The sequence below is a fragment of the Martes martes genome (assembly GCF_963455335.1).
Source record: "Martes martes genome assembly, chromosome: 3".
Taxonomy (NCBI): Eukaryota; Metazoa; Chordata; class Mammalia; order Carnivora; family Mustelidae; genus Martes; species Martes martes.
The window spans coordinates 56691372-56713638 of record NC_137890.1 but is presented as its reverse complement, the minus strand read 5'-3'; the positions used below and the strand labels follow the sequence as shown (position 1 = coordinate 56713638).

Sequence of the window (22267 nt, the reverse complement as noted above, 5' to 3'; positions counted from 1 at the left end):
TTTTCCAAATTAAACACAGACGGCCATAGCTCCATTTGATTTTTAAAGCCAACCGCAGCCAGGAGATTTGAAGTTAAGGCTTCCTTTCCACACCTAATGCATCTCGCTGCTGGAGGAATCCAAGAGATACTGCATGTGCATGTGGTTGTAAGGGATGGAATAAAGACTAGGGTTTTTATTTCAGCCTAAGGCAGAGAAATATTAGAAGCCAAGCTGAAAGGGGTTCCCTTTATTGCCTTTATCCTGCTGCATCCAGCACGTCCCTGCCCCCTGGGGCAGAACGGAGGAGACACCCATAGCTCCTAGTGTCTGACCAGCTTGTAAATGTCAGCAGCCTGGAAGGTGGGTAAGCTCCTCAGAACCGGAACCACCACCTGAAATCAGCCCAAGACATGATTTCCTTTCTCTTTTTCCTTCCTTGCTTTCTTGCTGCTTCTTCTCTCCTGCTGATGCCTTTACAGATGCCAGGAAACAGCTCACTCGTGATAAAGAAACTGCTTGCAACCACATTTTGCAATAAGGATCCCAACACCTTCTCTCACTCATTTTATACTCAAGTTGGTTGCTGTCTTGCCATCGATCAGAACTCATTCATTTATCCTTTCAATATTCTGGTAGGCAGAATTTTAAGATGTCCCCCAAGATATCTGTCCCTCTGTTATCTATATCTCACAGAAGCCTCTCCCCTCGAATGTGAGTGCATCCCATGAATATGATGGCATTATCATTGCTCCTGTAATTATGTTACCTAACACAGCAAAAGGATTTTGCAAGAGTAATTAAGTTCCCCAATTGGCTGACTGAGTTCTTAAACAGAGAGATAATCTCACGTGGGCCGACTTAATCAGCCAATGCTTTTATTTTTTTTAATATTTTATTTACTCATGAGAAACAGAGAGAGAAAGAGGCAGAGGGAGAAGCAGGCTTCTTGCTCTGCCCAATGCAGGACTCCATCAATCCCAGGACCAGGAGCACGACCTGAGACAAAGGAAGACCCTAAACCCACTGAGCCACCCAGGCACCAGGGGATGCTTTTCAAAGAGGGACTGGAACTGGGACCCTCTTTCAAAGAAAAAAAAAAAGGCCACTATGAGTTCTGTGAGTTCTACAGCCACAAGAAACTGAATTCTGGCGATAATCTCATGAACTTGGAAGAGGACTCAGCCTCGGATAAGAGCAGCTCTAGCCAACACCTTGATTACAGTCTTGTGAGACCCTAATCAGAGGACTGCGCTAAGCTGCGACCTTACTCCTGGGCCAGGGAAATTGTGAGATAATAAATGTTATGTTGTTTTAAGGAACTACATTTTTTTGTGGCAGTTTCTTATGAAGCAATGGAAAACTAACCCAAATGCTGATGTGGGCCTGGCACTGTGCTGGGACGCTGAGGACAGAGAAATAAAGAATACAATACAATGAGGTACATATAATAAAGGCTAAGTACAAAATTCTGTGGGGCCATCCGGAAGTCTCTAATTCTGGCTTGTGGGGGGAGGAGTGTTGAGAACAAAAAGAAGCAGCATGCTCCCCAATTTTTCAAAGGGCACAAAGTTGATCACATTTAAAATTTAGAGCTTTCGGGGCACCTGGGGGCTCAGTTGTTAAGCATCTGCTTTTGGCTCAGGTCATGATCCCAGGGTCCTGGGAGGATTGAGCCCCGCATCGGGCTCCCTGCTCCGCGGGAAGCCTGCTTCTCCCTCTCCCACTCCCCCTACTTCTATTCCCTCTCTAGCTGTGGCTTTCTCTGTCAAATAAATAAATAAAATCTTTAGAAAAAAACAAAAAAACAACTCAGACCTTTCATCAACAAGAGCGTTGTGTCCATGTTGTGACAGGACTCCTTGGGTCTCAAAACAGACACTGACAATCAGCATAAAGAATATAATTATTTCCACTGAGTCCAGCAGCAATTTGACAAGTTGGATTAGCACTCCAGGTTATCAAAAGGAAAGGAACTTAAACTGTCCCACTCAGGAGTTTTTACACTGACAGAACCTGTATCCTATAGAAAAAAAGAAAAAAAAGAAAAGGAAGGGAAGAGTATTCTCATCTGGGGCCCACAAAAAGGGGGCACTGTGGTCCAAGCCTGCTGCTGTGTGTGAGACCCTCGCTAACAGTGCCTCTCGGGTTCTTGTTTCTCTAGGTTAGGGAGACGTTACGTGAACACAAGGTCCGTGGCAAATGTCTAACCCAGATGGCTTTCCCCTGGTCACTAGCATGCCTCAAGGCTGCCACTTTCTTTGGCCATAATCTGCATGTGCTTAAGGAATGCCAACTAATTCCCAGGTTTGTCCAAGCAGAACAGAGGAGGGAAATCCACTGCCAAAAGGGAAAAATATCATTCCAAAAAAATATCATTCCAAAGTCAAATATTAGTTACTTCCGGATGATGTACTGTTTTGTATCATCCCTGCCAGGGCTTTCCTCCTTCACTCCTGTGCATCATGTTCGTTCCTTCGGAATTTCCCAAAAGATCTTCCTTACTACTTTACCAGAGGCATGAGCTCAAGGGCTCAGTGGCCAGCTTCACCTCTTCATTTCAGCCAAAAAGAGCTTCCTGCAAGCATTTCATGAAAAATGGAGAGAGAAAGAATATAGAATGTACTTAACATAAATTGAGCAAGTTTCTGTATCATTCAATTCAGTTCAGACGGATCTTATCATTCAGTCCGAAATAAATGGCTCCCAGGAACACACAGTGATCTCCCACTGTTTGCAAGGCACTGCACAGGGCTCACATTTAGTCCACCCAACAAGCTGAAAAACACAAGCTCTGGCCAAGGCTTTGAAAAGAGACTGATGTGTCCCCATCTCTCAAACACACACACACACACACACACACACACACACACTCTAGTTCTGTAGATTTAGATTCTGGTGTCATGTCTCCTTCAACTTAGAGAACCATCTGTGTGCAGAGCATAGGGAGGCAAAGTCCTCCAAACTCAGTGCGAGCACCCTAACCACAAGGCCAAGTGACAGTGCTTTATTTAGACGGCGGTGCACACACCTCACATTCGTGTGAAGCTAAGCCATACGGTAGGCAATTTTGCTAAAGTCTGGAGTGCACAACTGAGCTTAAACTCCACCCCTGTAAGATCATTAATCTGCAGCGGAGAGCACACTTCTTTGTGCTGGTGATGATGGGGGGACACAGCAGCACGGAGCCTTCCAGCAGCTCTCAGCTGCCTACCGACAGTCAGAGTCAGGGCCCTATCAAGGATTTCTGCCTCCTGAAAGAAGGTGGCTCTTGTCCATCAGGCATATTTTGATTTGATCTTTTCAGTAATCTCACCATCCAGTGGCCAAAAAGAACCTGTTATTCTAACATCCAAGAATATACTTGTAAATATTTCATGTAAATCTCATCCTAAGACTAAGCAGAATCTTTATCATTCCTGCTGCCAAAAAGAATTTTGCTGGCTGAATTTATCCAACAGACAAGGAAAAGGTGAAAAAAACCAATAAACATCCCACACACCAAAATGGAAAAAAGGAATTAATCCCAAGCAACCAAAAGTAAACAAGTGAGTGTTTATCATAACCAGTTTTTAGTTACTTGGTTGACTTTCAAAAATCTTTAAAATTGTTGAAGTTTGTTCATCTTCCTTTTAAAAATCTTAGAACATGCACTTAATGGTCTATATGTTTAAAGAGAGGAAATAGTTGAGACGGAAATGCTTTAAAAAGCAGGAAGGGAGACCCACAAATAACTATTTTAAGTCTTCAAATAGATGAAGAGAAAAAGGTACGCCATGTATCAGTCATCCAAAATAGTCTCCCCTGGTTCTTTCCTGGTGTGTCACTCATCACCATTGGCCGTGATGTATCTCCAGTCTCCTCTCCACCAAACTAACATGGCAGCTTCATGAAGGCAGATAACATATTCATTCTACTACTATAGAAGCACCGAGCATGGAGCCCGGCATTCGTTCGCTCGTCCACTTTATTCATTTATTGAGCTCAAATATTTAATAAGATGCTACCATGGGCTAGACACTGTCCTGGGAACTAGGGATACTAGTTACAAGAGAAAAAGAAAAACAAAATCTCTGCCAGCATTTGATGATGGAGGGGGAGAAGGACAACAAAGAAGTAGACCAAAAAGAGATAAGTAATAATAGCTAATAATTATCGAGTATTTCTCAAGTGCCCGGCACCGCTCTACACTCCTTACATATTCAAGTTCCAAAAGCCCTCTGAAATAGGTACTGGGCGGGGGCTTCCCAGTGACTTGCCCAAGGTCACTGTACCAGTAAGTGGAAAAGCAGGAACCTCAACTTGGAATGCCTTGTATGGGGTTCCAAGCCACTACACACTGCTGTGCCATCTGTTTCCCACTCGATCACCTGATCTCCAAGCCTAATACCTAAACAGCCACCATAGTTTTAAACCTCTTGGAATGCCCAGCAAAAAAAAGCGAGGGAAGCCAGTGACAGAGGCATGGTGATCTGAGCACTGTGGTGTTTCATTCTGGGAAAGCCCTCGTATCATGCACATTCTAGGAGGATCGATAGCCCTGGGAGAGGACATACCTGGCACATTTTGAGAAAACCCAGTATACGCAGCCAGCATTTCTGCTACACACGGCACAAAAGGCCATGTGTGGAAGACAGAGTTGGTGTCCATCACTCAAGAATCTACACTTGAGTCTCTTCTGGCACTCAGGCTAACACACATCGCCATGAATACCACGGACAACTGTTCGCTTGGCACGTAGCATAGTCAGCGGAAACACGCTGCTAATAGAAGCGAAAGTGAAGGACCTATTCCAAGATCAGGAACTGGACCTGATGCAGACCTATCTTCTCATCCCACTGGGTTACTTACACTCACAACAGAGATACATAAGAGGCACTGGGCAGTTGGAGAAAGTGTGCTTTGATCAACAAAATTCTAAGTACTGTAACATATATTCAGAACTGAAGGGGTTCCTTTTCATTGCTTGGGTTTGGTTTTTTGTTTTGTTTTCTAATAGTTAATTATTCTTCAGGGTGCTCTCTGGGTGAATTTCAGGGGTCTACACATCCACCAAGGACAGGGCCCAGGGTACACACCATTGGCTTTTACTTCTGTCCCTGAGAAAAGTGGTGAGAAGTGGGAAAGCAGGCTGATTAGAGTAGGCTAACAACACAGCAACTTAAAAGTGTGAACAGAAATCCTAAGTCATCCTCTCCCGTCTTTTAATTTTAGACATTCCTGCTCCACTACAATATAAGTCAGGAAGGCATAAAGTCCATCTCTCAAGATAAGTGTGGTTTATCTGTGGTGCCATGCCCTTCAAGAATCAATTCCACCTCATCTTCATTCCTGTAGCATCTCTTTTAAAAATCTAACTTCTTGGTGGATTCCACCCTTCTCTACTGGAAGATGCCCTATCCGTTCCTGCTCCTCTAACAGAATAAAGGGGACCTTGGTGTTTTTCAGTCAACTTATAACTAATTGAAGAGTTTCACTAATATATAGCTGGGCCCTGGGGAGAATTAAAAAAAAAAAAGAAAGAAAGAAAAGGCCCTGGACAGAATTAAGAGAAAGAAGTACAGATTGAGTTTCTCGTGCACAGAGCAGTGTGTCCCCAGGGGCAGAAAGACCTGGTTTAATTTTGATGTCTCCACTTATCAGCTCTGTGACCTGGAGCAAATTATTTAAATTGAGCCTTGGTTTTAGAGGCCATGAATCTAATTTTTAGCATCGGTGTAAAAACCATGTGAGGAAATGAGCTGACCTCCTCTATGCCATGCCCTAGGAAAGACACAGGAAATGTCACTTTCCTTTCTTCTCGGGCATCTTCAAGGAGTTTGCAAGGAGTCAGTAAAGAGCGAGATGTGAGTGCTCAAACTGTGAGATTCAAACTGAATTTGAATCTCCGCTTAGTACTTGGACATTTCTCTTTCTGAGCCTCGATTTTCTTATCTGCCAAATAGGGAGAAAACATCTATTTGCCTCCTGTAATTGTTTCGGGGATTAGTTGAGAAAAGCCCCCTGAAGTACACAGCACGACACTGGACTCAATAAATAAGGCCATTATCATTCTCACTGTTGGGACTTGGAAAGGGAAAACATAAGGTTAAAGAATAATTGAGGGACAACTCGATCCCGTGAGCCACCTGCTTCAGACCCAAAGCCTGGAGTTCAGAAAGGATGGGAGGTGAACTGGAGTGGGAGGCTGGGACTGGGGACATCCCAGAAGAGGTAGGAGTTGAGATTTGGGGGTGACTGACAGGCACCGGAGTACTGGAGTTTTCGTTTTTATTGTTTTGTTTTCGGTTTTATTTTATTTGGCAAATGCAGAGAGGAAAGCAAAGGTATGATCAAAGGCGAAGAAGAGGCACTTAACCCAGAACATATGGGACATTACAGGAAAAGGCAGCTGGAGCCCCAGGGGTCGAGAGGAGGGTGTGAGGAAAACCCAGTGGGAGAAGCAGGGTGGCGCCAGATTCCAGGGGCCCATCAGATCTGCTGGCAGGCAGGCAGCTGACTCCGGGTGGGCAGGCAGGAGAGAGCCATGCGGGGAGGCTGGGCAGGGGCCCTAACGGTCCCAGCTGTAATGTTGGAAGTCTGGGAGTGATAGGCCACATGCTCCCAGAGCTACAGCCTACAGCCAGGAAAGAGCCAACATGCTCCACTTTCTCTGGGAAAAGACAGTTCTTTCTAAATGACCATGTCCTTGGTGGAGAAGGTGAACTTAGGCAACTAAGATTCAAACCGTGGCTCCTCCATTTTCCACGTGGGCGTCTTGGGGAAGCTGCTTAACATCCAGGAGCTTCAGTATCTATAAATGACACCTATCATATAGGCTGGAGAGAAGACTGGGATCCTGTCTACACAGTGTCTGCTACCCAAGGGGTTTACAACAAACGCTCTTGGGCCTTGGACCTCATTAGCCAATACCATCCTGGAAAACCTGACTGGGTATCAGTTTTTACTATCAATTAAAGAAAATGCCACTCATAAATGGACTTAGAATATTTTATTAGTATGACTATATAGACAGACAGTTAACAAGCTGTTTCAAAATAAAGAAAATGAAGATCAAAGAATCTGCCCACTACAACGGAAATATCAGTCTTCTAGCAGGAGGCACTGACTCAGCCATGAAGCCCCAATTACTCTGTGTTTTAAAACAGCATGTCAATCAGGGACACACCGCACACAGACAGCTAAAACAAATACTGCAAATGGTCTACTTATAAGTTGAATAATGGGTCTACTTTACTAAGGTATAATTTTTATAAAAAAAAAAAATATGCCCCCATTACTAAGAGTTTCCGAGTGTTGACCAAAGCACACAGCCGGGCACTCAACATTACAATCAAGACACAGACTGCTTCCATCACACCTCGTGCCTCTCCAGGCAATGACCTCCCCATCCCCCAGCTTCCTGTCTGACCTCTATGTTGCTATCACCATTTCAATCATGTCTGCATTTTGTACAGACCCCTTTCTAGGCTGTATTTCAAAATTTTAAAATGAGTACTGCATTTTGCCCACTCAAATGAACAACAAATGCCAAACACCTTCCTGCGAGGGTTTCTCAGTGTGAAAGTTAAAAAGAAAAACCAGCCAAGCGCCGCCATTTCTTCAAAGGACAGCAGTGTGGGCGGTAGACAGAGATGGCCAGGATAAGCTCTTCTGATTCTAGACCTTACCCCATACTAACTGGCTGGGGGACAGGGTGAAGGGAAAGTCACTTCGTTTGTCTCCATTTCAGTTTATTCTTAAAAGATGGTGTCTATGGTCCCACATGAGTGGAGCGACCGTAGGATTTATCATCCAAATCAGAACTTGTTCTCCTTCATTAAGCCAGGGCAAGAGGCTTAAACCAGACAGGACTCAGCATGATCAACTCCAAGAGCACGTCTTGTGGCGTCCACCGTGACCAAATGTTCTCTTTCAAAACTGGAAGGGGGTGACACGTCACAAAATGACACGTTTGAAAGCTGAGGTCTTTCATCCCAAACTGATGGGGCCCATCACCGCAATCTACCATGTGGCGTCAAGAGAATACAAACAAGGCTGCCTGGCTACCACAGGAGAGACGGGGTCTGAGACACGGAAACCGGGGAGAGAGCCCAGGGCACACACTGAAACCAAGAAACCACTTTAGAGAGACCCAGGCTGCCTGATTATGCAAGCACTTAGCGGGGTTCTCCTATCTTTGTCACTCACTCTCCAAGGGGCAGACATCAGGGGCTCTATCAGGGCACATTACCCCAGAATGCCCACTGTGCAAATTTCCTATGGAGATACCAAGTCCTCATTAACATATCAAGGACGTTGGGGGTGGAAGGGGAGCAAAAGCAAGTCTTTACAGCCACCAACTGAATTTCATAAAATAGATCAGACTTGGCACATTAACACTCTCAAAGTTATAGCACAGCACCCTTTAAAGGACTGCGCAGATACAAGAAAGCATGAATTGTAAATATCTGAACAAACCAGAGCTAGAGATTTTTGCAAGACTATAACCACGGGAATGACTGGTACAACTGAAATTACCTTTGATTTAGCCAGGCTTTCTAAAGACCAGAAAAAACATAATTGCCTAAAATTGCATGCAGAGATTAGCATCCACACCTCCAAGGGAAATGCACAAAGAGGTATCTATTTGCCTTCAAATGCACAATCAGATTCCTTTGATTTGGATCAATTTGCATCAACACAAAAAATTTTGGTTATTCAGCCATAAGCCAAGCTGCCATTTTAGCTAAAATGGGCTGCTGTTCGATCTCCTAAGACTATAAGAGCAATCGATGAATGTATCACAGGATCTGTATGACAAAATAAAATGCATTTTTAGAAATCAAGTCAACGATTATCACTTAACAAAATGACTTTTAGAATATAAACACTTGTATTATAAAGAGAATGTTCTAGAAAGTAAACTACTTGTTCACTCACCCAGTCGTTCTTCATTCATTTCTCATAGTTGGGAATAAAATGTAGTACAGTTAAAATGGGTTGTTCAATTAGGTTACATACTATAAAGTCCTTCATAATAAAAGACTATAAGGTTTTTGGCCTAGTTTTATTAAATTCTTTAAAGTAGTTTAAATCAGTTTACAAAGTTTATAATGCTTACAAAATATATGTAAATATGTATTTTATGTAAAATACATGTAAAAATAGCACAAAGGACAGAGTAAGAGGAACTGAACTGAATATTCTGAGTATATTACATATTCTTACATTTTACATGAAGTGATACAACATTAACTCAAGGAAGACTGTGATAAATTAAGGAAATATAGGCTAAGCCCGAGAACTACCTATACAAAAATACGAAAATTAAAAACCCTAATGTGTATTTATGTCTCTACACAACAGATACCTTGGAGAATTTTTAAAACCAGTCATTGTCACCTACCTAAAAATGCAGTTCTCAGAAAGGGAGGTGATAAATGGCCATTACAAACAAGTGAGGATCAGAACGTGCCACACGTGTACCTGCATTCCTGGCACCCACTTTCAGATTAGTGGGAGAAAGAAATTAGTCCAGGGGTGCCTGGGTGGCTCAGTTGGTTAAACATCTGCCTTGAGTTCTGGGATTGAGCCCGGCTTGGGCTCCCTGCTCAGCAGGAGAGCCTGCTTCTCCCTCTGTGTCCGCCCCTCTCCGCCCCCCTGCTCATGCTCTCTCTCTCAAACAAATAAATAAAATCTTAAAAAAAAAAAAAAAGAAAGAAAGAAAGAAAGAAAGGAAAGGAAAGGAAAGGAAAGGAAAGGAAAAGAAAAAATTAGTCCAGAATCTGATTTCAACTCGAGGATCTGCTCTTCATTCTGTGTCACCCCAAGGACTACCTGTCAAAATGCTACAAAATCCCCTTCTCTGGCCGGTTCCTCCAGTGCTAGATACTCTGTGACTGCAGACTACAGCCTGGCAAGAGACTCCAGCATTTTCCCCAGGAGCGGACTCCAGTTCTGGTTATTTCTTTACTGGATCCACAAACCTACTAAGAAATGTGTTTCCTTCTCAGCAGCAAGGACACCACCTACCTTACCAGGTAGTTGTGACGACTAAATGAAGGAATATTCTGGGGGCGCCTGGGTGGCTCAATGGGTTAAAGCCTCTGCCTTCCGCTCAAGTCATGATCTCAAGGTCCTGGGATGGAGCCCCACACCAGGCTCTCTGCTCGGCGGGGAGCCTGCTTCCCCCTCCCTCTCTGCCTGCCTCTCTGCCTGCTTGTGATCTCTGTCTGTCAAATAAATAAATAAAATCTTTAAAAAAAAAAATATTCTGAAAGAACCTGCACCCAGATGACATGCCCCATTCAGTTCCCTTAGCAGCAACTACAGGATGATACTGAACCAATCACAAGGCTTTTAAAGAATTAACACCTGAACAAAGTTCAAAATGAATGCTGGATGCCAGGAAAACAGTGAGAAAAGAACAGATACATTTAAGTCTACATATTTATTCTTAAAGCTTTGCCTCCTCATAGATATCTTCTCACATCTTACAGAATTATTTGCTACACATCCTCAGAACAGTTGCCAAAACGTAAAAAGATTCACAAATGGTTTTTTGCCAAGAGCATAAAAAGGCGATCTATTTATTTTAATCTAGAAAGCTTTTATGTATTTATTTTTCTAGAAAGCTTTTATTTATTTTTTAATTTTTTAGCAGGAGGAGGGGCAGAGGAAGAGAGAGAGAATCTTAAGCAGGCTCCATGCCCAGCACAGAGCCTTACTCGGGACTCATCTCACACAGCCCTGAGATTACAACCTGAGCCACAATCAAGAGTTGGACACTTAACTGCCTGAGCCACCTGGGCGCCCCATACTAGAAAGCTCTTAAATCAGTGGCAGGACTCTTGCACAGGCCAGACAGCCACAAGGCAAGCCCTCCTCTGAGGACTCACCCCATAATTCCCACCCTTCCCATCCTGAGGCCAAAAATAAGCCTTGGGTCCTAGACTCTTGGCATCGATACATAGTGTGGCATTGGTATATGGTTCCCCATCCTTCAGTGGGAGAATCCTGAACCCATTCTTCTCATCAGGCTTGTCCCCCTCAGGACTCCTCCATCCTGGTAAAATCAAATCAGACCTAAGAAGGCTGTTATATTAAAGACTGAATGGAAATCACCTAAAAGCTCAGAAGGCCTGGTTCCCAGGCTCAACCACCCACTAGCAACATAACCCAAGGAAAACCATTTCACCCTCTAGTCTGGGTTTTCTCACATGTAATTCAGCTCAAAATATTTAGAGCTGGAATAATAAGTACACCTACTCTATGCCTTTCCAAAGACTGTCAGAGACTATTGGTAATGCTTACACACACCGAAAGCATGTATACTCAATCTTTCTGAGGATTAAAATCATTTTGTAATGTCACAAAATTTCCAGGAATTTAGGTGGCTTTTTTTGTGTGTGCTTTATAAAATTGAATCTGTTTCCTAAAGATAGCAAAATATAGTAATGATGGCAAAGGTCAATGCCAGGCATTGAACTAAACACTTTACACATATATTTGTTTACTTGCTCCTCACAATAATCCTATGACTGTTACCCCCATTTTATGCAGCAGGGGGGATCTGACACACAGAGAGGTTCAGCATTCACCACGTCCTGGTGGAGCCAGGACTCAGACCTAGCCACTACTCCTAGTGTCCTCTTAGCCCCAGACAAATAATATGCCAACAATTTCCAACAATTATTTTTAATGAAGAAAACTACGGCATAATCCCAGAGGAACCCATGAGGGCCAGTGACATCTACTGATGATTCGCTGTGTGCCAGACCCATTGCACCTTCTCTCAGGAATCCTCACAGCCCTCAGGGGTAAGGAGTATCTTCCCTTCTCACAAGTTACAAACCTGAAGGTCCGTGAGATTCAGGAACTTGCTTCAAATTCTAAAATTAACAAATTGAGGAGATAATATATAAAAATATTTTATAAAATTACAAAAAAAATTTTTAATTAAAAAAATATTTATAAAATTACAAAATTTTTTTATAAAATTACAAAAAAAAATTATAAAATTATACACAGAAGGGTTTGAATCCCTGCCCATCTCCCTCAGACAACATCTGCTGGGCCAGCCCCTCCTCGGCTTGGAGGCCTCGAGGAGAGCCAGAGCCGACCATCTGACTTATGCCAACCCTTGTCCCCATACCCGTGGGAAGGGACACCCACTGACCGAGGGACCTGGAGAAGGGGAGGGAAACCTTCTGACGGATCAGTCGGAAAGGATGAAGGGGAGAGAGTTCTCCCCATGAGGCAGGAGCTTCGTTCACAGCCTGATGCCAAGATCTCCAGATTCAGAATTTCATGTTACAACTAACGCTGCATTTTTCCAAAGAAACAATGAGAAACCACCATTAATATGGAGGCCCACCTCTGTCAGGGTTAAATAGAGGGTTGGCGGGAGAACCAAACCACCACTTACTGCTTTGTTTCCACAAGAAAAGGTATTCCAAGAAAAACACTGCAATGAAAGACCGCTGTGGGCCTCCGGTTTGTAGGCCAGGGACTGCCCCACATGCCCGCCTTTCTGTATTTTGAATCCAGTTCACCCGGGGCCTATGCATGTCCCCCAAACCACATGCAGTAAAATCCTCAACTAACACGTTTCATCTATAGCCACGATTAGTTTTATAGCTTATTCTCCCTGGCTTTAAACCATACGCTATTAAAGGTTTCATAGTATTTTTTTGTTCTTTTAGGGACCATCCACATGGCTGGTCTGGATGAGTTTGACCTGAGAACTCTGCGGAAGGAGGGAGGTCGTCCATCCGTGCCAGTGTAGCTTCCGGGCTCCACAGAAACAGCCCTTTGCTGTGAGGCTGTGAGACTTTGCCTTGGCTCAGGAGCCAACCCACGGCCCAGCTGTGTGATGTTGGTCAAGCGGCTTAAGCTCTCTGTGCTTCGGGGTCCTCAGTCCTTAGACAAGGGAGGGATGTGAACGGATGCTTTCTAGATGTCTAAACTCCCTCTTCAAGCCACAGTCGTCAAGAAAGGCATTTCAGAAGCAGATGCGCTTGAACCAGATACGGGAGGTTGAGTGGAATCCAGGTAAAACCTAGAAGAGTCGGGGGTTAGCAAGTTCCTACCGTGGTTGAAACAGAACCCTCAGCAAGAATCAAATGAGGTGATACCTAGTCTACACAGATTTAACACATGGATTTCCACCTAAAGCATGAGGAGCAGGACCTGGCTGGGAGAAAGCACTTGACAGTGTTCTAGCGCCATTATAACCACTGTCCTCACAATAACCCTACTGAGCACCTGGCATTCGCACTCTGCAGGGGAAGGCACTGAGGCTCAGGATCCCCATTACCTGGTCAGATCTGAGATGTTGGATTATAAGTACAGAGCCTCCAGGGGGGCGGTGGGTGGGCAAGGGCAGACACAACAGTCACCCTGACGGAGACCTCACACTGTCTGTGACAGGCACAGAGGGTGCCTCTGAAAATAAAGAAAACCCTGCCTGGCCGGACCTTCCAGGGCAGTAAAGGCAGAAACAGCCTAAACAAGGGAAAAGTACCAAAGGAGGAAGGTAATCATTAACCAAAAATGGCATAAGGAAATACTGCAAAGGGGCCCTGAGGGCACCCATGATTCAGGGCTCAGCTCCGCAGGGAGGGCTGGCAGGGAGGCTGCATGTTTTAAGTTGGCCTGGGCACTGGAAGAAAAGAGAACTGGCGAGAAGCAGACTCTGACTAGGGGCAGGGAAGAGGGGGAAGTGAGGGAAATGACCTGGAAAAGCAAAATGAAGGCAATGCAGAGGAAAGCCTAGTCCGACAGTCTGCAGCTGATGTTCTTCGAACAGAATCACTGTTGCCTGCAGAGGTAACAAGTCGAACCAGAGCTACGCTGATGGAACCAGGTCAGACATACTCTCGCTGCTCCTAACGCTGCACAGCATCACATCAAACACAGGGAAGACTATCGGAGGGATACGCTGTGTAGCAAAACCCTAGGTCTTGCACTGTAGGGGTCAGCTGCCAAGAGCAAAGCCACGGACGAAACCAGAGAATTAAAAAAACTGAGATGGGGTCTCTTTCTGTCCGTTCGGGGACAACATGAAGAGGAAATTCAAGACTCACTGGGTTGGGGGTCTCAGGCCCTGTTAATCTCTCAAGGTCTTAGGGCCCCCTCCAGCAAAACAGAGGGAGGAAACACAGCTAAAGAAAGAAAAGCTGACATCAAAGAAGATTCCAAACCCATAGAGCTTGATGCTGGTGACAAAAATGTTCTGGAAGGGTTTTGGGAACCGTAAATCAACAGCATATTAACAGAGGAGCAATAATTTCTCATCATTCAAGAACACTAACATTTCTGTTATGGAAATCAAACATTCTTCTTCTGTAATTGTTTTTCTCCTCCCCCCCACCCCCATCCATCTAAATCCTCCTCTGTGACTGGTTAAGGGGAATAGGGTGGGGAGAAACTATGACCACAGAGAGCAATCTGATGATAAAAGCATTTCCCCCCACTGCATTGCTGGAGTAAGCAAGAAAAGCCAAATTCTCACAGTTCGTCGACTTTCTATTCATGTAAACAATCTCATTTTATTTTTGAATTACTTTGTGGGAACAGATGGTTTCCAAATGCATGACTTCTTACTACAGTAGATGGAAGCAAGACTACTGAACTCTTCAATTAAGATGAAGAAAACACAGGCGTGCTTCAAGCTTGTCTCCATGCATAGACCTGGTTTTCCTGAACTAAGGCTTACTTAGAATTCTGACCTTTTTTTTCCCTTTTGGTTAAACAATTCACATCATATAGAAAAAAAATCCATAGGAAATAGAGTAACTGCAAATTCTGGAATTAATTTTCATGAAACAGCAGCAACAAAAACCAGGAGTATCAGTAACAGAAGCCTCTAGGCTTCCTATAGGTTACACATAAATAAAGGCATCAAATATGTAAATATAGTTGGGTTTTGTGCCTTAGATCCTTAAACCTTTTATGATAGATTATTATAATACCTTGAAATAATCACTGCAATTAACACCAAATTACCTTAATCCCAACAACTGACTCAATCACTGAAATTGTTCACAAATCCGGGGCCTTACCAAATCTCAGCCCAGGGCAGTTTCCCCTGATGTCTCTGTAAGGCAGAACCCTAATTTTCCAAAGAACAAAACCAAATCTGGAAAGTAGCGTCACAAACAGGTTTTTGTGAGGCTTAGACAAGAGTGCAACTTATGTGGCCAGACTGATGAACCCACAGCCACCTTAAATAGAATTAATAGCATTTCTATCATTTAAATTACCAAGTCTCTGGAAAAATATAATCTGTCCATGCCTGGTAGTGACTCAGGAGAGAAACTAAGAGAATGAATATCGGCCCTTTAAACACAGAACATCTACTTATCTAACTATCTGTCATCTAACTATTTTCCTACCTATCTATATTTTTATGTACATTTCTCTATTTTGCATATTTTGTACTTATGTATATTTATATGGATAGATATAAAGGGAAAAATAGAAAAGTACACACCAAGAGGGGAAAAACTTATGTTTAAAAACAAGTAATGATGAAGCTGAGTAACAGGACAGAAAAAATCTTCCTACACATCAGAACAACAAGAGTAAAAGGACACCGACTGTGAATTGATCAAGATTAACAGACTTCAAAAGGGATCTACCTTTCAAATGCTTGCCACCAGAAAGTTACTAAACCACAGCATGAAAAAATTTAAGTTTGCAAGGGAACTAAAAAAAAAATTTTTAGTCAATAATTTAAATTAAAACTGTTAAATGTTGGGTCTGCCAAATTTTGGCCTAATGACCTATACTCACCAAAAATCAAATTTAAGATGTCGCAGTGACTGACAAACGATCCAGAAGAATCATTCCGATGATGAAGGTCAAACCCTGGGCTGTTTCTTTATAAACCAGCACAGGCCAAAAATTCCCGGAGGTTTTGTGGCCTATAATTGTATGCTATTATTCTAGAGACTTGATTAGTGTGCTCCTGCCTCTTCAATAAAGAGCGGCCCACAGTGCAAGCACTGAGAATAGCAGCGTGTTTGTGGACATGGTTTCTGCTATACACAAACACATAGATGAAGCGGATCTGGACAGGACCCTGAGCCACCACGTATACTGAGTTTTCGATGTTCTAAAAGCTTTCACCATTAGAAATCTTCTACATCTTAGCAAGGAAGGAAGTGATCAACAGAAGAAAAAATAACAATAGGAAGGAAAGGGTGGCTCAGTGGGTGAAAGCCTCTGCCTTTGGCTCAGGTCATGATACCAGGGTCCTGGGATTGAGCCCCACGTTGGGCTCTCTGCTCGCTGGGGAGCCTGCTTCCTCCTCTCTCTCTGCCTACTTGTGATCTCTGTCTGTCAAATAAATAAATAAATAATCTTAAAAAAAATAGGAAGGAAAGGCTGTGACTGATCATTTGTGTATGGAAAAGAATTGAAGATACATGTCATAAATGTAGACATTTACATATTGATGACCGTAATAAATGATAGGTACAGCAATAACTAATAAATTTAATTCAATAGCAGAAAAATAATCTGAAACTAAATATCACTATAAAAGAATGTAAACTTTAAGAAGCCACATGATTTCAAAAGTTTCATCACATTTGTAATGAAAACTCTGTTTATGGAACAGAACATGTTTTTGAGAACACATAGATTACTTTATCAAGTCCTATATGAATTCTGATGACTAAAGACTGCTAACATCCCAAGGATTCAGTTGCTATAGGATGGGAATGGGGTGGGGAAAGTCAGCATTCAGCAGATAAGCCTGCCCACAAATCCCCAAGAAGATTCTTTGAATCTGCATAGACATTTGAGGGAGCTAGCTCAGACAGACTCCGGTGTTAGTCCCACAGATTGACAAGTCCCAGGCCTCAGCCATCTCCAGAGTCCTCAAATAAAAGGTCCTAAGAGCCCTAGTCTCTGTAACGTCATTACATGGTGATAGTGGGCAGGCAGGATCTGACCAGAGGCACAGGCTTAAATGCCTCTCTTTCTGTTTTATTCACAGATCTCAGGCCATCAGGTTCTCACTCCACATCTCAGAAACATCTTACCAACCACAGAATGTTCCCGGGCACTTCTATCCAACACTAATCCATCCTGTAAAATCTGACCCAAACCATGCCTATGCTATGAAAGTCTTTCCTAACCAGCTTAACTGAAAAGACCTTTTCTTCTGAATTTCACGGACACTGTCTATCTGTGCGATTCAGCATCTCACCTTGACCTGCTTTGAGGCTCCTGGGACTTCCTGAACTATTACTTACCTTCTCATGCATTCCCATCTTATCTTCACCTTGCAATCTCCTATACCTTCCACTCAGGTATATACGGGACCACAGTGAGCATTTTTTTTACGCCAGATTTCTATATTCCTGTTTCGGTAGGCTCTTCATTTCCCGTACAGTCTTTCCTGCTTCCAGCCACCTCAAAAAGATACTGCCATGATACACTCTACCCTCTTCTTGTTTTTTTGTTTATTTTCAAAAGATATTTATCTATTTGAAAGACAGAGAGAGATAGAACAATGGAGGGGGGTGGAGCAGAAGGACAAGCAAACTCCCTGCAGAGCAGGGAGCCCGATGCAGGACTCAATCCCAGGACCCCGAGATCATGACCTGAGCCGAAGGCAAACGCTTAACCTACTGAGCCACTCAGGCACCCCTCCACCCTCTCCTTAATGGGACCAGTTCTCACCAACTGTCTGTGCATCAAGTCCAAGGGCTTCCTTTTTATTTTCTAGCACCTCCTGCAATCAATCTGAGACAGACACTCTCTTTTCTTACTCCTCTTTTCGATTTGCTTTTTTCTCAGTCATATTCCACACCACCTTGAACTTCTTCATCCCAAAATGACACACTTAATAAATCAACACTAAAAAAAAAAAAAGGTTTGCTTTCTTGATGCACGTATGTACTTCTTTTTATCAGGCCCAATTTTATGCGTCAGTTTCTATTTCTTACACGTCATCCTTTGTGCTCTTGTTGTTACAAGCTACCTCATGTCACCTTAAATCCAGGCAGCATGTGTCTTTCTAAAACAAAGTATTATACTTATCCTGTAAATCTTCCAACTCATTCTGCAAAATCAATTTCCTCCTTTTTCTCCCCATCCCCCTCCAGATAGAATGGAAACTCCATATGAAGGGATACAGGAATTCTCTGATGGTCCCCGGTGCCTGAAACAGTGCCTGGCTTTTAGCAAGGCCTGGCAGGTTCTCGTGGAATGAATGTTGGCTGCTTGCACCTCCAAACAGCCTCTCAGATTCCGCTCCTCTCGACCTCTTCTCTGCTTCACAGGAAAATGGTCAAGAACATAAAAGCCAAAGTGAAACCGTCAGGGTCCAATCATTGGCTCACCAACTAAGTAGGAGTATGACCTTGAGCCTATTACCTGACTCTTAACTGCAACCTCCCCAAACATAAATGAGGATACGAATAGGCTTCCAGTGAGGAATGAGCGGGCGAATGCAGATAAAGTACTTGGCACCCTGCAAAGTGAACACACCAAGGGCTTATCATGGGTCTTTTGTTCACGCTTCTCCTCGCTGTCACCTGTGCCACCACACCTGCATTAAGTCAGTCTTTCTTTCCAAACCTTCTCACCTTCAAAAAGGCTGGACCCTGACAACAAGATTAGTTTGACTCAAATATGAGCAAACCAATAGTTTTTGGGCCTGGGGCACTATGAGCGAAGGCTTTCGAGTTTGGGGTTTTTTTTCCCTGTGAAAAATATGTACGCATTTTAGTGATAGAGTTTAGACATCTCCTGAGCGGCTCCTGGCCTCTATGTTTCTGCATTTACATCTCATTTTTCAACTCTTCAGATAAGTTACATTGCCCAAGAGTGGCGGTCTACACAGGTGGCAGCCAGAAGAGTTTACTTTTACCAAATGGCCTGAATTATACAACTGAGCAATGAGAAAAAGCTTTCTGTGTCACTCCCTGTTTTACAAAACTTATGAAAAAGTGCACTTTACATCTCAGGTCTTTAAGAATCTTCATGGGCCATTCTGATTTTAAGAGCTTTTCTGTAAACTTCTGTAAACTCTAAACTAAATATTAACCAGGAGAAACCACCGTCTTTATCGTATGTCTTACTCCTCATACTCTGCACTTTGCCAGAACTCTTCATATGCAGGAAACATCAACACTGTGCAAACTGGGGGTGATTTAACTCTTGCTTTATTTTGATTTTTGCTCTTCCAAATAAAGAACAGTGATCAGGAAATACTTCTTTAGAACAAAGGGCAGAATAAATTTGGTTTACAGCCAGCTTTTGACCTGAGGCAAAGAAGTTTTGCAGAAGCCACCGTGGAACACAGCAGGGTACTCACATTTCCCGTGAAATCGCTGGCTACCTTAAATACACTTTACCTCTTCCAAGTTGTCCTACATTTCTACAAACGTTGGTGACATCCCCTATCCCATACCTAATACTGCATTTTTTTGTTGGGAAATTGATGTTAAGATTCTGACTTTTAATTCGTTAGAATTCTCTGAACCTTAAACACGTGCAAGGAGGGGTCACAAATAAAAACTGGCAAAACTCACAACCTAAATTCACCACAACCAAGCAAGAAAGGAGAACAGGAATACTGTGGAGTATTTAACTCATACGGCAAGGTCTTAACTGAAAAAAGGTGGTCCCGCTTTTAAAAGCACATGTCTCAAAGAAATGCCAGCACAGCACACCCACCAAATTCACTCAAATTTGGGAATAAACGTCTGCATAACTGAGTGGACCAACAACTTTGAAACCCCTCTAACCCAACACTGACCCTGCAAACATATATCATTGGTCACCAGCTCCCTTTCCTGCACTCATACCCAATCCTACCATAGTCCCTGGTATTCTCTATGGCAAAAGGGAAGTAGAATTTAGCAACAGATTTTTTTTTTTTAAAGCTAATGATTCAGGCAATTCTTGGAATAACTTCCACTTGAGAAAATGTAACTAAGAGGTCCTATCAAGAGACTCCCCAGCTGCTGAGAGTTCAACTCTGGAAATTCCCTCCTTTTTGACGATTCCTGACTACCCCTAATCCAAGCCACAAAGTTTAATGACCCTAAAGCGCCCTTTTTTGCCTCCAGCGAACTTGCAATTCTTTCTAAATATTCATTAAGACGCTCAAAGATGTTTACTGACTTGAAGTCGAAAACAAAAAGCACTGGAAACCTAACTCCAAAAACCTTGCTTCTCTCGCCCAACCCCCTCTCTTCCCCCAAGAGAGGAAACTGGGAGATCTGGAGCTGAGAGTTGAGCCATCCAGTATCCAAGGGGTCTGACACTCAGCCCAAGAGGTGATGACAGCCAGGAGGTCTGGGCAGTGGTTCCAAAATGGGGCACCCACTGCGCTGGGAAATGTTGGGCGCTTGCCAAGATACAAACCCTCCCCCGGGGGAGCTGAACCGGATGGTCGGAAACCAAGGCAGTTCTGCAGGGATCCCAAGGCCCAAATCGAGTTCCACCAGCCTCCTTCCTGTTTATAGATCCCGCTCCCGTAACCCCAACTACCAAAGAGAAAGCAGACGTCTCCGAAATATGTCAATACATGACATAACTTGAAAGAGCTGGCTGCTCATTGGCGCGAGTTACAACTTGTCGGGTTCACACAGGAAAACCGGCTCGCTTTAATTACTTTTCTTTTAATATGCCTTGCTGTCCCCTTCTGGGCCCCCGCAAAGATCGGGTTACTGAGAACCAGGGAGCCTCGGCGGTAGGACCGAACCGTGTGGGCGGCTAGCTGAAGGCAAGGAACGCGGGAGCCGAGCCGACGAAGTGGCTGCCCATTCGGCTTGGCGACAACGGCAGCGACTCTCCCCTCGCACAGGCGCAGGAGAGGAAGGCTGGCACCTCCTCGCAGTCCGCACCAAGTTGCTCGACCGCTCGACGATGTCGCGAGGGGGCCTAGCAGCACCACGCCGCTGCCCTCGGGTCGGCCCCGGGCGCGCCACCTTTGTCTCGGCTTCCCGGTCCGGACGGGCGACGCCTGGCGCGAACCGGGCTTTGCCCGGGTCGGAAGCACACACCCGGCGCTCGGCTTCCCCGGCCTCCGCGCGGGGCCGGGGAAGCCGACACGGCAGCCCCAAACCTCCCACTTGCACCGCGCGCTCCCGACTCCCGACCCGGCCGCCACTTCCCTGGCACGGCCGCCGCAGGGCGGGGAGCCGGAGACCCGCGCGCTCGCGGACGCCGCGGTCCGGCGCACCCCGGTTCTCTGGCCAGGCGGGAGCCACCTTGCCCACCGCGGCGCCCGCCTCTCCCACGCCCACGCATGTTCTGACTCTGGAAAGCACCCGCCAGAGGACCCCCCGCGAAGCCAGATATGCCTGGCCGCGGCGAGGGGAAGGCGCGACAGCTGCTCACCCACACCCACTGCCTGCCCCTCGGCCCTTTCTCACCTGCCTGCACCGTGTCCGAGAGGTCGTGCCCGGGGGCCGCGGTCCTGGGAAATTCCTTCAGTTTCCTGGCGCTGAGGTTCAACCCCCCGGAATTGGCCGCTTCCTCTAGCGCGCGCTCCAGCCCCCGGTTCAAGGGCAGGTTGAAGCCCCCGCTGCTGCCGCCGCCGCCGCCTCCCCCGACCCCGCTGCTGGCTCCGGTTCCTCCGTGGTGCTGATGGTGGTGGTGGTGGGGATGATGATGTGGGTGCAGAGTAGCCACCGAGAGGGCAGGGACGAAAGGTTGGGGTTCGCTTCCCGGCGTCGCCATCTTCTCCCGGGCCCCCCCACCCCGCCCCGCCGCTCCTGCGGGGGGGGTCACAGCTTTCCCCCGGGAGGGGGAGACTGCAGTGCGGGCCGAGTCCCTGCAGTGCCCCACCGGAAAATACTGGAAGAAGGGGAGGAGGGTGTGGCAGGCGCGCGGAATGAGGGGCAGTCGGGGAGGCGGCAGTCGCGGCTCGGTCTCGAAGGTTTCCTGTCCCCGGGAAGCTAAGCACTGCGGCGGCAGCGGCGGCGGCAGGCAGCGCGCATGTGTCTCCTCCCGCCCTTGCTCCCTCCTCTCGGCGGCTCTCCCCTCCTCCGCGGCACCGCCTGCTCTCTCCTCCTCCTACCCCAAGCTGTCAGTCCAGCCCTGAGCCTTCCTCCCCGTGGAACCGGGCCGGCCCCCGCCGCTTCGCCGCGCTCCGCCTGGCAGTCGGGGGGTACGTCGGAGGCCGGACCCTATAACCGGGGTGACCTTCGTTTAGACGCCGAACACCTCTGGGTTCTTTTTGCTGCCCAGGGTATTGGGGGGACAAGAGGTTTTAGAGGGTCTGAGAAGACGCCCAACGAGGCAATAGATGGGGTTTGAAATACAGTGAGATCAC

General features: G+C 45.3%; 1 protein-coding gene across 4 annotated transcripts in view; it reads right to left on the bottom strand.

Annotated features, from left to right (window-relative positions):
* The window catches only part of LRCH1 (leucine rich repeats and calponin homology domain containing 1), a 195538-nt gene extending 173607 nt beyond the window's left edge, over positions 1-21931 (bottom strand). For 3 of the 4 annotated variants that reach the window (XM_080798076.1, XM_080798074.1, XM_080798075.1), the window contains exon 1: positions 21366-21901. In XM_080798076.1, coding sequence (XP_080654202.1) covers positions 21366-21672 — 307 coding nt within the window. In that variant the 5' untranslated portion in view covers positions 21673-21901. Of the gene's footprint in view, positions 1-21365 lie in introns of all 4 variants that reach the window. The other variant, XM_080798073.1, reaches the window with a different exon arrangement.
* Positions 21932-22267: the final 336 nt, after the last annotated feature.